General features: G+C 37.9%; 2 protein-coding genes across 4 annotated transcripts in view; both read left to right on the forward strand.

The window, feature by feature from the left end:
- The window catches only part of NR1H4 (nuclear receptor subfamily 1 group H member 4), a 46,511-nt gene extending 36,850 nt beyond the window's left edge, over positions 1-9,661 (forward strand). For 2 of the 3 annotated variants that reach the window (XM_072401097.1, XM_072401098.1), the window contains 6 exons: positions 529-630; positions 2,863-2,937; positions 3,870-3,963; positions 5,042-5,188; positions 7,361-7,474; positions 8,100-9,661. In XM_072401097.1, the coding sequence (XP_072257198.1) occupies positions 529-630; positions 2,863-2,937; positions 3,870-3,963; positions 5,042-5,188; positions 7,361-7,474; positions 8,100-8,338 (771 nt within the window). In that variant the 3' untranslated portion in view covers positions 8,339-9,661. The remainder of the gene's footprint in view (positions 1-528; positions 631-2,862; positions 2,938-3,869; positions 3,964-5,041; positions 5,189-7,360; positions 7,475-8,099) is intronic. The other variant, XM_072401099.1, reaches the window with a different exon arrangement.
- A 7,970-nt stretch (positions 9,662-17,631) lies between these two features.
- The window catches only part of GAS2L3 (growth arrest specific 2 like 3), a 19,174-nt gene continuing 18,726 nt past the window's right edge, over positions 17,632-18,079 (forward strand). The window contains exon 1 of the mRNA XM_072401100.1: positions 17,632-17,713. The gene's annotated coding sequence lies outside the window, so the exon portion shown is untranslated. The remainder of the gene's footprint in view (positions 17,714-18,079) is intronic.

Here is an 18,079-nt window from a genome sequence, read left to right on the forward strand (position 1 = left end):
ACGATTTCGGATCGCGAATACGAATGCGCGAGCGATAATCCGATTCTGCTTGATGAATCAGGGGCTTTGTGTATGTAACAGCTTGTCTGAAGGTGAACTATGTTGTTTTCTTAATAAATGTATATTCCATCGGCTTAGCCCAGGAAATGAATTCATTTGTACATCCTCCAAATGTGTTATTTATGTATTTTCAATGTTTGCATTTGTGGAACCCCATGGAAAAGCCCAGAAACACTGTACTCCCAAGTCTAAAACCTTAAACCTTAAACTGAGTTCCCAAATATTCCACTTTAGTCAGTACCTAGGAGCTTTTCTAAAGCATGTAGATTCTTAACCTAGAACCACAAATTGCCATTCCCCAGCACAAGCCAAAATTGCTATCAGTGTAAGAATAAGGACAGGAAGTGAGGAAAACTTAACAGAGGCTTGGACCCTTCACCAAAAAGTTTTGTCTTGAGTTACATTTTAATAGCTAGAGATAATATGTGGTACAAGTTTTATTTTTCTGTTTAATTGTTGTTTGTGCAGGTCAAAGCTGAACTTACACAAGAACAAATACAGCTGTTGCAATATGTGATGGACGCTTATAACAGGCATCGACTGCCACAAGACTTGGCTTCTAAATTAGTAGTGAGTACAATTTATTTGCAGTATTCTTTTTTGAAGATTGTGTACTACCACAACAGCTCAATATTAAAAAATGAGATGAATGAATGAGATATGAGGGAATGAGATACTTATAAGATTTGATAACTGATTATAGAATATTAGAAAATTGGTGACAGCTTCTGGTTTTAATTTTTATATATAAGTACACTGTGTATATTATATGTTTCTGGTAACGGTAAATGTGTAATGCAAAGCCCCAATGACTAGAAACCTATAATACCAACCAATGGATTTAACAAATCTGCCAGTTTATGGTGTCTGTATGTCTGTGGCCCTTAAAACCTGGGTAATACTTCTCTTTTCTTGGTCTTAACACCTGAAAGAAGTGATATTACATGTCATAAAGAAAACAGACCGTGGCAATATAGCCACTGTGACAATTTTAAAGTCCTTGGGTTAATTTATTAAAAAAGTGGAATTGAGCAATATTAATATTAATTTTAGTGAAAAAAGTAAAAAAAAACTTAATTTTTGCACAATATGCATGGAAATTCCATAACAACAAACAAAAATTATTAATACATCTGATTAGATGATTCACATGAACATTTACTACTCTTCAGAGTACATTAGGACTATAAATGAATGAACCAAAAATAATAAACATTTATTTTTCAAAAGCTTGGGTATCATACATTCCTGCAATAAAAAAAGGAATCTTTTTAACTTTTTATCTTTTGAATTACCTAAAGTATTTTAGTTGATCCTGTTTTATAACTATATTGGCACAAAATCCTGCAAGGTATGGACAATGTTACCATATGTGAAAGTAATGTGTAAGTTATTTGTTGGCATTTTAGGGTCTAATCATTGTTAGAGGAAGAATCAAAATCCTTTCAGAGTTTTCTTCTATTGGGTTTCAAGTCAATTGGCTACACGTGTGTAAAGATTTAATTTCTGCACTTGGAAATCACAAGCACATCACTTTTCTGATGTATCAAGGACCTGAAAAGAGTTTTAATGATGTTATAAAAGGATAATCCACTACTTTAATTACAGTGATAATCTTTTTAATCACTTTCTTGAGTATAACAGGGTTATTTGTGGTATCCAGATTTTACTAGCCAGATATAAATCCTTATCCTATTATTTCTGATTCTGATAATTTATTATATTTATGTAGACCAACATTTTAAATCTCATCTCTTTAATTCAGTAAATCACAAGTGGGATTTGAATTAGTGGGTTATAGAAAATTTTTAATGTCTGTTCACAGCTTTAAGTAACCTGCTCTCCTCATGGGCATGCTTTCAATAGTAAAAATAATAAAAAACAAAAAATGAAAATAAATTATGGTATAATTTTCTAGTGTGGTTAGGTTGCTTATTATTTTGCTTTTTAAGATCTTGAGTTTTGCCAAACATATTTACACTGGCTATACTTTTCACTGAGTTTGAGTTGTCAAGTTGTCACTATAGGAACATATAAACAAAAAGCAGTATGCTCAGCAGTTTATTTCAGCAGCATGAGATAATGAACACATAACTGATAGCAGTCCACATACTTGCATCAGCCTCCAGTATACTGCTGTCAAGGTCATTTTAATAGACAAAGTTTTGGCCCTTTTGTAAAGCATTGGACCTTATTATTAACCCCTTGCAAACACTTGTTTCTGTACTGTGCAAAACTATGATGACAGGGGCTTGTATAGGACATATCCTGATCTAAGCTTGAATAATTACATGTAACCTGTATCAGGGGCACAGTCACCAGAGGTGCAAAGAGAGACTGGGTTCATGCAGGTTGCATCAGGAACACTAGTCTATAAACCACCATCTTACAGTGGGCCTGATTCATTTAAGCTCCCTCTCCAAGACTGGAGAAGGTAGACTATAATAGGTGAATCTGGGTGATCCGACAAACTAACAATGGATGTCTGAAAAATAATTTGCTATTACTTTTTAGTCCTAGACTAGATTCATTCAGGGGTTGTTAGATCACCTAGGTTCTCCCATGATAGTCTATCTGCTCCAGTCATGGAGAGCTTTAATAAATCAGACCCAGTATATAGATGTCTCCTCAAAGGACAATGCAATAAATATCCCATACCCTACCCATCTCTATACTCAGCTCCAAGAGTCCTTACAAGTTCCTTTTCCTTCATGGGATAGCCTCGCCGGATCTCACTGTGTGTCAATGTCCACACCAAGTGCAGTTGCATAAAAAAATGTACTCTTTCTTCTCAACCATCAGGACAGAGACTGGTACAGCACTTCAACATGGGTGACAACAGAGTTCCCAACAGGAATCCAAACAAGCAGTTATAAGGTACATATTACTTCCCTTAATTAAGGCAGAACCATAATTATAACAATCACAGTATGACTCAGTAACTAACCCAACCCTAGCCAATGAAAGAATCTTTTAACAAGATGCAAAGAAAAGCATATCTAATGTGATACTACAGCCAAAATATTTTCTAGTATTAGATGGATAAGGATTTGAATCCCTTTCTGGTTTTAATTGTTGACTGTGTCTCAATGGAGATATTCTCCGACCTAAAGCCAAAGGAGCTTTATTATTGGAGAATAGCAGGTTGTATGTCCTGCTCTCCTCCAATCACAAAGCTCTCTTATTGCACAATGAAGCTGGAGGGAGCTATTTGGTTGGAGGAGATATTGTCATGTGGTTTTAACAGGTCTACATTGTCTATTTACTACATTGTCAAAAAGACCCTTATTCACACTTTCCATCCTGAATTATATTTATTATTATAACCCCAATGTGAGATAAACCATGTCTTACACTATGGTTATTATTAGCTTTCAAAAATTGAAGTGTAATGAAATGTATAAATCCATGCAAGAAATCTCTGTTGTCAGCCCATGTGCGATTTAAGGTAAGTTACAACATATCTTGGAGGTCACAAAGATAATGATCAAAGATAGGTCTATAAAACAGATGCCTATCAGATTTGGTGTACACAGGGCAGGGACACTATAAATGTGTCTCTTCCAAGTAAGGCATGTATGGCAGCCAGTGATAAGATCTGCAATCTCTGTGTGATCTGAAGATAAACACACATTAGGATTCCATTTTCAAGGTTTCTTAATGCATTTGAGTTTGCAGACAGGCAAGAGGAAATATAGGCTTGGCATTTCAAATTCTATGAATGCCTAATCAATTATATCCCCCTGTATTTGCTGTTAACATAAAATAGGGATTTTTTTGTGTATCACCTGAATTCTCTTTTTTACCAGGATAATCTTAGTACAGATGACAACTTTGTTTTTCTTACAACTATGGCTACAAGTCATGTTCAGATATTGGTGGAGTTTACAAAGAAAATTCCAGGTAAATATAATGATTATAATCCCAAACATAGTCAGCACATTTGTGTCTATAATCCATAATCTGAAGGTTATATTAGAAAATACACTGGATAGCTTCCATTAAAATATTAGGAGTTTTTAAACACAACAGATCCTGTGTATAACAAGAAATAATAGTTGTTGAAAGCAGCTTCATCCATTTCTCCACTACACCAAGGTATCAGCCTTAAGCTGGCTTGCAGCCAGGTTTATTGAAGGTTGCAGATAAAATAGCAGAACAGCAAAAAAAAAAAAAAAACCTTGCCTTTCCGGCACTTACTATAAATCAGACGTCCCTGTCTATCAGCTAGAGGGCTTCTCCCTGTCAGCTCAAAACCAAGCTTCCAGCAACCTTTTACTCACTTTTGAGCTCACTCACACAGACCAACTTGAGCTCACTCACACAGACCACCTGTCTGTGTCCCCAAGCAGAACTCCTCACACAGACCCCTGCCTGTGTCTCCAGCAGAGCTCCTCACACAGACCCCTGTATGTTATATCCCCACCCTCAGTGCTTCTTCATTAATTATCTCACAGGTGAGAGTCTTCCACCTGCTACTTCACACAGGAGAGGAATCTTGGGCAAATATACCTCACATAAAAGAGGAATCTTGGGCAAATATATCTCCCTTTGACCTCCAATCCTGCATTGGTGTCACACAATCCTAGCAATTAATGTGCTCCCTGGTGTTAAATACATATTACATACATATTAAAAAAGTGTTGTTATATTTGTTTGATATAGGAAAATAGCTGTAGAATCTATAAAACGTCCTGGTATGAGATGATAACCTCTCATGATGACTGTCTGTGCTGTATTCTTATCAGTTACATCATTCTAAATTGTCTTTTAGGAAAACCCACCCTACAAAACCCACCCTAATTATTTTTATTATTGTTATTTAATATTATTAATATTTATGAATAAACAGAACTTATATAGCACTAACATGGGTCACCCCATGCTAAAAGATTAAGAAAGGCTGGGTCATGGAAAAGAGAATAATGGGAGGTATTACCCTTATTCACACATGATATTATAATATCTATATATTATGTAGGTTTTCAGACATTAGATCATGAAGATCAGATTGCTTTGCTGAAAGGCTCTGCGGTTGAAGCCATGTTTCTTCGCTCGGCTGAGCTCTTCAACAAGAAGTTGCTGGATGGCCACACGGATATCCTTGAAGAAAGAATTCGGAACAGCGGTAAGACTAGACTCTGGAAAGTAATATTAACGAATTTCAAGTCATTTTCTCATACATTATTAATTGTGTCTGGATCCAGCAGGCTTGTTTGATCACACCGATAACAGTCCCAAATAGAACATCAAGGGACTTTCTTTTGTCTTCCATGTGCTCACTGTTTGCTTGGTTCATATGGTTGTATTATTTTGTTTTGTCTGTGACACACACAATGCTCTTTACATATTAATACATGGAATCTCCTCTAAATGTGTTTTTATATTCAGATGCTCTACAGTGTTTTTAATTAATCTAATTATAGACAGAAAGATGAAACAGTTGAACAGCAGTTAATTGCATTTATCCCTAGGCCTAGTCACCTGGGGTCTGCCGTAGATGGAGGTTCATTTTATTGTTTGCTATTTGGAGACTAGTGCAGGAAAACAGTATTTCCTTCTACAAGGCCAACTAATCTAATATCATGTGGTGGCTGAGAATGTACAACAGGATAGGCTGCCCAACAAGATAGACTTTGTTAAATTGCAATGTAAGAACCTTTGAACCCCTCTTTTGACAATACTAATATATTCACTATTGTTCAAGGCTTCATTAGAGTTCCTGACCAAAACCATTATGCAAATCAGTAGTTAGGACTTCCCTATGACTTCTAGCAGTATGTTGTTTCCATGCCAGTGGATTTTAGACCAGGCATAACCAGGTAACTAGTATTTAACATTTTTACATTGTTCTTACAGCAATTAGTGGGTGCATAGTTTCTACACATTATAAGAAGTATTTAATATTTGGAATTACTTAATACATACATTTCTTTGACTGGAATATAGAAGATGTGATACTGTGACTCTTCCTTATCTACTGGTTAAGGAATATTTACTTCTTGGAATTAGGCTCCGTACGCACATCCAATGGTTCTCGTCCGATAATTGGCTCAGGGCCGATATCGGACGAGAATCTGGCATGTGTACAGCACTCGTTGTCCATCGTCCCAATGACCCTCCTGGCGGATCCACGGACGATGGACGATGAATGATCTTAATGGAAGCAAAGGGGGAGAACAATGCAGCAACACCCCTCCCCTCTCTATAGAGCGGAACGGTGATGTATGTACAGCACTTGTTCATGCATTGTGCAGTCCTTAGATCCTTTCCAACGACAATTATTGCTTGTGTGTACCCAGCCTAACAATTCTCACATATTAGTAAGGTGGCTACAGCATGTACTTAGAGTTTAGAAGTTTAGTTAAGTGTTGTTCAACTTTTTCAGGGCTGGACTGTCCCACTGGAGCAACCCTAAATTACCCTAAATTAATTTGCCACATAGAGGGGCACAGGACAGCCACCTGGCCCTTTTTGTCTTACAGAAACATGCCACTGTGCCAGGAAATGTATATATTGTTCAGAACCCTCTTTAATTTCTCTGATGGGTCCCAGGTCACCTAAAAGACCCTAAACCCGGAACAGCTACATTGGGCTGGTCAACTATTGAAATGACTGAAATCATTCAGAGGCCACCAAATTGAAGTCTTTGTTCTAAGACACTGCTTCCAAACCAAAATCATTTAGACTCAGTAGGTAGAAAGGGAGGAATTTATACGTATAAAAAGTGTTCATTTTCCACTGTACAAACCATAAGAAATCTTAAAATATACACCACACGTGCATCACAAAAATGAAATCTTTATTGTGATATAAGAAAAAATAATTTTTTTTTTTTGTACAGTGTTTTTTGTTTTGTTTTGTTTTTAACAGTGTTTATTGTTTTAAGGCAAATTTTTAGTTAAAACATGAAAAAGAAGGTAATATTAAAAAGATTAGGATAACAAGTTAGTAAAAAAACAGGGCGCGGGTTTGGGTAGAGAAGGATGTTAAATTATTGAAAAAGCAATTGCTACTTTTTACTCTCCAGACTATTTCCTTGATGTTGAAGGGGAGCAGAGTTGTTGCTTAATCATATAGCGCCATCTTATGGGAAGTAGTGGTACTTTAGTGGCTAATTTGTCAATTCAAACTGCAAATCCCAATAATTAAATTGTACAATTTTCCCATCCAGTCTTTATCCTTTATCATACATTCAGTCTTATAAATAATTAACCTTTAATAAATAATAACTGCAAAGAACTTGCTTTTATTATGATATAAACCCTTTGTGAAAATAATGACCTGCTATATATTCCAGGTATATCCCATGATTACATAAATCCTATGTTCAATTTTTATAAGAGTCTCGGGGAGCTGAAGATGACTGAGGAGGAGTATGCACTACTCACAGCAATTGTAATTCTCACACCAGGTATGCTATTCATAAACAGAAAAAAATGTGTGTCTTATCTGACAAAAGCATGCAGTACTTATGTACATAAATTGATAGACCGGGTCATTTACAACATATAGCACGTTATTATTATTATTATTAATATTATTATTTTTATTATTAATATTAATAAACATGATGTATATAGCGCCAACATATTACGCAGCGCTGTACATTAAATAGGGGTTGTAAATGACAGACAGATAGAGACAGTGAAACAGGAGGAGAGGACCCTACCCCGAAGAGCTTACAATCTAGTAGGATGAGAGCGTAAGACTGCTTTACTAAAGAATTTAAAACCAGTCTCACATTAGTGTAAAATTAATTTCTGGTATCCAATTATGAAAAGCTCATTTCCTGTAATATTTATGAAATGGGTGTTATAAGTAATGGACAATTCTTTCTCAGAGATGAAGTATTGGTCTTTATTTATAATCCAGACATGGAATCAGCCCCCTATGATCCTACCTACATCTAGGCGTTTCACTTTTTACCCAAACATGGTAATATTAAATGCTTGTTTCTATGTGCAACTAAAAAGTTTAAATGCCTAATTTGTATTAAATTTACCTGTTTTGGTGTTTTTTTCCTTTATTCCTGGCAGATAGACAGTATCTTAAGGATAAAGAATCTGTAGAAAAGCTTCAAGAGACTTTCCTGCACATTTTGGAAAAGCTTTGTAAGCAGCATCACCCCAACAACCCCCAACACTTTGCTCGCCTTTTGGGGCGCCTCACTGAACTAAGGACATTTAGCCATCACCATACTGACATGGTAATGTCATGGAGGGTCAGTGACCACAAATTTACACCCCTTTTATGTGAAATCTGGGATGTCCAATAGCAAAGGAACGTTTCATTAAAAAAAAAACTGCCATTATGGAACTCTTAATATATATTTTTTCTTAATAGACATGATTTCTATTTTAATGTAAATGTTATGTTAAACAAGAATAATTACAATTTCCATTGTATGTATGTGTATATAATGTAAATGTATGTTCAGAGACAGTTATCTCATTTTATGATATATAAGGATTTTATATCCAGTGAAAGCTAAATAATTATCCTAACAGACAGTTATATTAGGTTGTTGGCTGTTTGATCTCTATAAAAAAAGTGTCCATTGATATACTGTACATAAAATGATTGATAATATGCTTGTAGCAACTTTTTTAGTTTTTAGGAGAACTTAATTTGGAGTTGCTCATTAATCTGTACCCTCAGGTTATGATAAACTGACATTTTCTTTAAGGTCAAAATATCTCTAGAATCTCTCAAACCCTCCTCCAACACACACATTAGTCAGCAATACCTTAATTTCCAGCTTTTTCCATTATGAACATGTAGTAAATAAAATAAATCCTCATAAACAAAAGACTAGACTGTTTTTTTTAGTAAACTGACATATGTTACGATATATAGCAAGTTGCAGACATTTTATGAGTAGGCTTTCTATTGTAAGGTATTTGCTTGCTTGTTCTATTTGCTTGTTCACCATGCCATCAGATTTTACTTGTGCAAGTTCAATGCCAAGATCAAAAAATGTAAACCCAATGTGACCTGTACATGTCTGTTTATTAAAGCCCACAATTCAATCAGCATATATTCCCCAATATACATATTTCTATGGGAATTCTTTGACTTACCTCTGGCAGGCAGTGGCAAGTGAATCACTCAGGTTCTTCCATGATAGTCTATCCTCTCCAGCTTTGGAGAACCCAACAGGCCTGATTTATTAAATTTCTCCAAGACTGGAGAGGATACACTTTCATCATTAAACCAGCAAACCTGGAATGTATTCCCTAAAAGTTTTTGCTATTTGTTAACAAATGTTTTCAATCCTGGACCAGATCCGTTCCAGGTTTGCTGGATTACCCAGCTTCACTGATGAAAGTGTATCCTCTCCAGCCTTGGAGAGCTTTAATAAATCAGACCCAAAGTATTCAACCATGTATTTCATTAGAAAAAAATGTTAACTTTTTGAGGATAGTCAGTGATTCTTTACTTCTATTTTTTTTAATGCAGGTTAATGTTAAATACTTTTTTTTTAATTTTTGTGTATGCAGATTTGGAAATGTTTTATTACAGTGAATTTAAAAATATCACTCATGTTTGATTTTAATTTACCTATATCATTTTACAATAAATAACTATATTTATATTTTTTTTAGTTCTTTGTATGTTGATTGTATATATTTGAGGACTACCTATCAGTATTCACCCATTTCACCAATCGCTGCTCTCAGACAGCCTACTCGCTCTGTGGCTGCTCGATCCTCTGTCTCTTCTACCAGCTCTGCTGCTTGACATGGCGGACATGCAATCCAATTGGTGTATCTGCTTTGGCTGGACCTGACTGATACCCTGCTATTTAGCTATGGCCTGCCCCTATCTGACCCCATATACAGGGCTAACCCATGTTTTTTTTTTTTTGCTCATTATACAATTTATTTCTGTAACTGCTGGCCTGCACAGCCACTGGACCAGGACATGACACTACCATATGTTACTACTTTAAAAACACTATCACAAAATATGTTGCAGAAAGATTATAAATTATCTAAGGCATCCAAAACATCTGATTTGTATTTCTTTTATTTTATTTTTTTAGAGTGTATCACTATAGAACATGCATGTTACCACTAAAAAATACAATTTTAGCAAATTTGTTGGCTGCACAATCATGCTGCACATGATTGATCCTGCCATCTTTAATTCATTACTCATTTTGGTTAGGAATATATATATATACTCTAACCTCTGTGATTAATACTGTATATTAAAAATCATCCACTGGCTGGCACAATCTCTTGCTCTTTATGCCATTCTCTGTAACCTCTGCAGACCAGGCACTAACAAACATTATATGCTCAACTTTGCTTAGTATAAATTATCTTTCCCATGCTAATATTTTAGTCTAATACCTAATAAGAACTGAGTAATCAGTCACAGGGGGCGCTGTGGAGACTTATTTACATTTTAAATATCTTAGGAGCATAGGTGTCAGATAAAGGTGATAATATATAGAGAGAGGCAAACTTACAATAAACAATACTATTAGTCACATGTATTTGTGCTTATTTTTTAATAGCATTGGGTTTATATATTCCTAAAATACAAAGTGAATCTGTCAACACAGCCACTTTAATTCTACGTACTGGTTAGATGATTCTCGTCCGATAATCGCCTCAGGGCCGATATCGGACAAGAATCTGGCATGTGTACATCGCTCGTCATTTGAACGACAGTCCAACAGATCAACAGATGATGAACAAGAAACGATTGTAATAAAAGTGAAGGGGGAGAGTGCAGTGTGGTGCCACTCCGTTGTTCTCCCCCCTCCCCTCTCCATAGAGCAGAATGGTGTTGTATGTACAGAATTCGTTCATGCATCATGCAGTCTTTTGTTGTTGAAAGTTTCATTTTTCAAATATAATTCAAAAAATATACCTAAAATAATATTTAAATATAATAAATATCACGTGATAAGGATACTCACGGTGGTTAATTTTTTAGGCACTAATGACCCAAGAGAGGCTCCTAAGAGTCTAAATCTGAGTGGTAAATCTCACATTTAGCAAAAACTGCAAAATGATCTTCCGGTTGCAAGTGTTTTGATTCACAACCAGAGAATGTTTTTGAAAGTCACAATAATTGCTTTTTTAAAAAGCCCACTCCCCCTCCGCCCCGATGTTCAAAACCAGTAATATAAATAATAATAAATAATAAAATAATAAAATTTACCAAAACCAATAAAACATGCCCATGCAATTTTTTGCATGCTACAAAAGTTTGTCAAACAAACCATGCTGAACTATTCCAGGAAGGGAAGAAGTTTAGATATCAAAGAACAGTTTATATCTACCAATAGTCAGTTTTTAGGTAGGGGATGAATTATTACACAATTACACATTACAAAAATACACATTCACTTGTGCATTTATGTACTCTACTTAACTGGTTCCGTACTGTTCACAAAAGTATTATCAAAATCTTCATCGTTCATGTTGCATTCCTGATCTGTTTATCCCATACTCCAATTACATGCCAAAGACTTGGAAATCTGTCCAGCATTCACGCACACACAGATGTGAAGGGCCACCTGTTGACTTGTGTTAAAGCCAGAAACATGTTTTCTTTGTCTTTCTGCTACACTAGAGCACAAATGCAACTGATAAGTACTGTTAGACAAACACATACACACCATAATAGCAGCAATCATTATATTAGACGCATGTAGATTGACAATGCAAAGTGAAATTATTGTGTGTAAAGGGGCAGTAATCCATAACAACCAGGTTTTACCTATCATCAAAAAAAAAAATCAGAACAATGTTGATTAATTACTTCGGATTTGATTTACCTTTACACATATTCTTTGCCTGAAGCCCAACTTCAGAATCTCAGTTCTCCTACCTTCTAACTGTAGTTTATGTTACTTTTAAATCATTTTTTCAAAGTCTTAAGGCTGGTCACATATGTTCGTCTTTTGCACTTTTTCCTGTTATGGATTACTATGGTACTAATAGTGCAGTGGTGACATTCTACAATAGTAGTGGAGTCTATGGTCTTTTAGGATGAGTAATAATAAGTGCCATTCAACCTGAAAAAATAGGAACATCTTGTGGCTAAGAAAAGTTATTGCAGGGGGCAGCTGGAGAATAAAGGAGAATACTGTATATCATCTAATAATGTTGAGAAGGGGACTTCATATTGGAAAGAGGTAAAGTAAAAGTACACAATTGGAGGAACAAACTGAAGAGTGGAAAAAAATGAATGAACAGGGAAGTAGAGAGGGAAGGCAAAGAGTATTAGAGAGAAGAAGTTAAAGGGGTAACTGAGGGAAGAGATAGAGAAAGGTAACATGGAAAGGAATGAGGGCAAGAAAATGTCATCAGAAAAAAAAGATGAAAAAAGAAAGAGAAGGAGAAAGGAAAGGTTTGAGGGGAAAATACATTTGGATAGGGCAGAATGGGAGGTAAATAGGAGGGCAAGAAACAATGTAAGCATAAGGGAAGGATGGTAAGGACAGAAAGAAAGGAAGAAAAAAGTCATAGAGCATCAGAACAGAAAAGAAGGAAATGAAGAATGGAAAGAGAGAGGAAAACATGGAGAATTGGTAAGGAAAGGTTAAGTGAAAGTAAGGTAAGACTGCATTGTATGTTGGAACAGATAGGAAGGAAAATAGGTAAGACTGCATTGTATGGTTATGCACATGGTGCCCATTTGTGTGATGAACACCATTATTTCTTTTTGTCTCACATGCATTACATGAACCGTATATATTATATTATGTTTGTGTTATAATATGTATGTATTATAATATGTATTTGTTATTATGCATTACAAGCATTACAATGCACAGCAAATCGCCATAGTAAATTACTTCTCAGCCACAAAAGTTGCAGGCAGACAATTGGAGTTAATGGACTGCCGAATGCAAGCCACAGTTCCACTTAATCAAAGTGCAGTGCATAGGTCCAAAATGACCCCTCAGTTGCTGGTTTAATTGCACTTTTTGGGGTATATTTATAAGTGTTTTTAAAAAAGTTTTAGGAAAGATTTACCAAACTGAAAAAAAGTGAAATTAATTTGAATAACGGCTTAAAGTTGTGTGAATCTTGCATGAAAGCATTTATAAATAGATTCCTTAGAGTTTGATAGAGGATTACATCAACCCTCTTACTATTTGGGAAAAGTGCTGTAAATGGGACAACTGAGAGCTTAATTTCTAACACTACCTCTATTTGAAATGGAAAAACATTTTTTGAATTGACATGCATTTTTTTATTACAGATGACAAATCAGCATACTTTACAAGTACAAACAATGAGAGAGTCTGTCTGATAGATCTTATAATACAAGGGGGAATAGTAATCCATATGTAGGTGGAGGAATGGAATGTTGGCTAATAAGTTGTGTAAAAAGTGACATGAAGATGGGTAGGCAAGTTAGCAAAGGTGGGTTCTAATGGCTTGCATAAATGTATTCTGCAGTTTCACAGAATGAGAGCAAATCATCTGGAGATGTCTTGGAGCCATTTGTAGGAAGACGTTACAAGTGAAGAAGTCGTTGGAAAAGTGGAAAAGGTGTCTAGAGGCGTATTTACAAGTCAGGGCAAAAATGTAGGTGGGACAAGAGCTGTAGGGTGACTTAAAGGCATGGTAGCTTAATTTTGATTGAAAGGTGTAATGATTTGCAAAGAGAAAGCAGCAGATGAGTTGTGAGAGGGATACATAGCTGCAGTATTCAAATTGGATTGTAGAGCAGAGCGTTTACTTAGTGGAATACCAGTAAAAAGGATGTTGCAGTAGTAGAGAAAAAAAATAAGAGTATTTTGCACTTGTGCGGGTTGAGGTGTCAGGTTTTTGGATTTTTGGAGTGAATCGTGACAGTGCAAAGTCAAAGGTGACCCCAAGACAGAAGTGTGCCCTGTGTGTCTGTGGGATTATTCTGTTATTAGCAAGCAGAGGGGGTTGTTGAAGGTTAGGAGGTTTTAGGTACTTATGAGCCATCCATGAAACTTTATCCAGAACAAAGGGAGACAACTTGATGAATAGGTAAATGTATGTGTTATCTGCATCCTCCTCCTGTTTCATTGTTTCCATCTGTCATTTGCAACTCCTATTTATGTACAGCGCTGGGTAACATTATTATTATTAAACAGGATTTATATAGCGCCAACATATTTCGCAGCGCTGTACATTAAATAGGGATTGCAAATGACAGACGAATACAGATGTTGACACAGGAGGAGAGGACCCTCCTCTGAAGAGCTTACAATCTAGTAGGTGGAATTTACACACAATAGGAGGGGAGATATGTAGTGGTGGGAAGTAATGACAGTTTCAAAAGACAGAAGAAGATGGGTAGGCAAGTGTGAAAAAATGGGTTTTCAGTGCTCTTTTAAATGAGCAGAAAGTAGGAGCAAGATGAATAGGACGAGGAAGACCATTCCAGAGAGTTGGAGCAGCTCTAGAGAAGTCTTGTATCCATGCGTGTGATGAGGTTATGAGTGAGGAAGACATTAGGAGGTCATTGGAGGAATGGAGAGAGCGGCTGGGGGAGTATTTTTTTTTACCAGGTCAGAAGATGGGGACAAGTCAGGGATGGACAGATAGATTTGAATTTCATCAGCATACAGATGGTACTGTAAGCCAAAGGAGGATATGAGACTACCGAGAGAGGAGGTGTACAGAGAAAAGAGAACTGGTCCAAGGACTGACCCTTGGGGAACACCAATAGGGAGGAGAGTGGGTGAGGAGGAGTTACCATTGAAAGAAACTTGAAAGGAGCGGGGTGGTCAACAGTGTCAAAAGCAGAAGCAAGATCCATGAGAAGTAGGAGGGAAAAGTTGCCTTGAGACTTAGCTCTGTTGAGGTCATTGGCCACTTTAGTGAGGGCTGTTTCAGTGGAATGGGCAGCTCGAAAGCCAGACAGGAGAGGGTCAAGGAGAGAGTTGGTGCTCAGGTAATCGGTGAATCTTTTGTAGACAAGCCACTCAAAAAGTTTGGATACATATGGGAGAAGAGAGATAGGACGGTAGTTAGAGGGTAGGGGGGGTCCAGTGAGGGTTTCTTCAGGATAGGGAGGATAATGGCATGTTTAAAAGCTGAGGGGTATTTACCAGTAGAAATGGAAAGGTTGAATAGTTCAGTTAGGGCGAGGGTCAGGGTGGAGGAATGGGCACCGAGTACAGATCAGAGGGAATAGTGCTATATAAATACTGTTTATAAATAACAAAGTCCACATACATCTACAGTTATGAGCCAGCGGAGGACATGAGTCTGTGAAGGGAACAAAGCTTAAAAAAGAAAGAAGTGACCCTTGGGGAACATCAACAGGAAGTGGAATGGGAGAGGAAGAAATACTACTGAAAGATTTAGGAGAGAAGTGAAGAAAGGGCACTAATACTAATAGAGTGCTGTATCCAAAGTTGAAGAGGGTATCAAAATAAAAAGAAACATCTAGGAATGGGATCAAAGAAAAAGGTCTTGTGACTTTGTGCCGAATAGGTCAGTTTAAGAGACATTTCAGTGTGCAGGTCAGAAGTCATTTTTACTGGGTCCAGCAGGGATTTCCAGAAATTCTGATTGAAATTTCCAGAAGGACAATTGCATGTTTGAAAGTTGGGAGGAAAATACTAGTGGAGAGGGGGAGGCTGATCAGTTCAGTGGGTGCAAGGGACAGGGTGAAGGAATAGGCATGGTGTATATAAAAGGGTATAGGTTAAATAGACAGAGTATTGACCAAGCAATATGGTTTCAGGTGTTTTGCACTTATCTTTGTGTAATCTACAATACTGGCCCCCATCTAAAAATACCTATTGCCTGGCTTTCTTTGGGTTTAGTCTCTTACCTACAACGAGCACATATTTAGGTGTAAGATTTGTCATACCTGTTGCAGTATTCAAGCTAAAATATTACCAAAGAATCATGCAAGTAGCATTTTCAAGAATATCTACAATCAAATCATGCGCTCCATTGGTATCAGTGACACTGCTCTCTCTTGGTTTGCTTCCTATTTGTCCGACTGCTCCTTTCAAGTTTCTTTCAATGGTAATTCCTCCTCTCCTACTCTTCTCCCTGTTGGTGTTCTCCAAGGGTCAGTCCTTGGACCGGTTCTCTTTTCTCTGTACGGTAGTCTCATATCCTCCTTTGGCTTACAGTGCCATCTGTAGGCTGATGACATTCAAATCTTTCCGTCCACCTCTGACTTGTCTCCCTCAGTCCTGGACAAGGTCTCACGTTGCCTGTCGGCCATCTCGTCATATATGTCTGACAGATTTCTGAAGCTCAACCTGAATAAAACGGAACTCATCATCTTCCCCACCCTAACATTACAAATCTCCTCGACACATTCCTAACTGTTAACAACACTGTTATTCGGTTCTCCCCTCAGGCACGTTGTCTTGGCGTCACCTTTGATGCTGCCTTCTCATTCACCCCCCAAATTCAGAACATTTCCAGGTCCTGTCACTTTCATCTGTGCAACATCCCCAAAATCCGCCCCTACCTGTACCCAGAGACACCAAACTCCTTGTACACGCTCCTGTCATCTCTCGCCTGGACTACTGTAACCTTCTCCTCTCTGGTATTCCACTAACCCGACTCTCTCCTCTACAAACTAGTATGAATGCTGCAGCATGATTCATCCATCCTTCCCACCGCTCCTCTTCTGCTGCATCTCTTTGCAGTTCTCTTCATTGGCTTCCATTTCACCTGAGAATCAAATTCAAGCTCCTGTGCTTTGCCTTCAAATCCCTCCACAGTTCTTGTCCCACTTACCCTTCTGACCTGGTAGAAAAAAAAATACTCCCCTAGCTGCTCTCTTCGCTCCTCCAATGACCTACTGCTGACTTCCTCACTAAAAACCCCATCACACACACAGCTCCCAGACTTTTCGAGAGCTGCCCCAACTCTCTGGAATGGTCTTGCTCGTCCTATTCATCTTTCCCCCACTTTCTGCTCATTTAAAAGAGCACTGGAAACCCATTTTTTCACACTTGCCTACCCATCTTCTACTTCCCACCACTACATATCTCCCCTCCTATTGTGTGTTACTTCCCCCACCTCCTAGATTGTAAACTCTTCGGGGCAAGGTCCTCCCCTCCTGTGTCAACATCTGTATTCGTCTGTCATTTGCAACCCCTAATTAATGTGCAGTGCTGAGTAAAATGTTGGTGCTAAATAAATCCTGTTTATTAATAATAATAATAATAATAATAATCCCAGGTTTTGTTCACAGGAGACCTGTACTGGGAACCTTAATACTGTTTCAGTCACTATCCTGGAACAAGCATAAAACTAGTGAAGTCAGATGAACCTCAGAACACCAAGCATGAAACAACCCTGGGCTGCCTAAGCCTTGCACTCGTGTTTATGGCTATGACATGGGAATACAGAGGAGGCTGGCAGTGCAGACACTTCATGAATCATGGCCGTATCATCTCACACTCCCACCCTGCTGGCACTGCTCCCTCCGTCCAAATCACAGCAGGGGCGGGGACGTGCTCATTTGATATACCGCCCTGCCATTGGACAATTCGAAGCCATTGAGTCACAACCAACCAATCGGAGTCCAGATAGAGGATTGGGGCGTGGTAGGCGGTTTGTCCGAATGCATTGCTTGCGGTGGGAGTGTGGCTGCAGAGAGATCGGCGCGGTGATCAGTGAATGGTCGGTGCTGAGCTGCAGGACGGAGCCGGGACTGGCAAGTGAGTGTCCGGGCATGGGCAGCCTGCTGAGCTCATAGGTGGGCTGTCATAGCTGTGCTTGTATCATTGCAGTACAGGAATCTAGCCACTGTACTGACCTATGGCTCGTACAGTGCGGTGTCAGATGTCCCATATTTCCTCTGTGTTCCTTCTGTGTCAGATGTTCCCTGTTAGTGTCAGACAGCTGTGTTCCATATCCTGTGTTATTGCATGCATGCCCTCCTCATTACTGCTATGTAGATCTGAGAATGTCCTGTTATCACTCCAGGAATGTGTGTGTCATGGTGGCATCCTGATCCCAGCATTGGAGAGATCCCCCATGATCCTGGAATGGGATCTGGTTACCCTGATCCCAGCATTGGAGGG

Source organism: Pyxicephalus adspersus, chromosome 2 (assembly GCF_032062135.1).
Source record: "Pyxicephalus adspersus chromosome 2, UCB_Pads_2.0, whole genome shotgun sequence".
NCBI classification, from domain to species: Eukaryota; Metazoa; Chordata; class Amphibia; order Anura; family Pyxicephalidae; genus Pyxicephalus; species Pyxicephalus adspersus.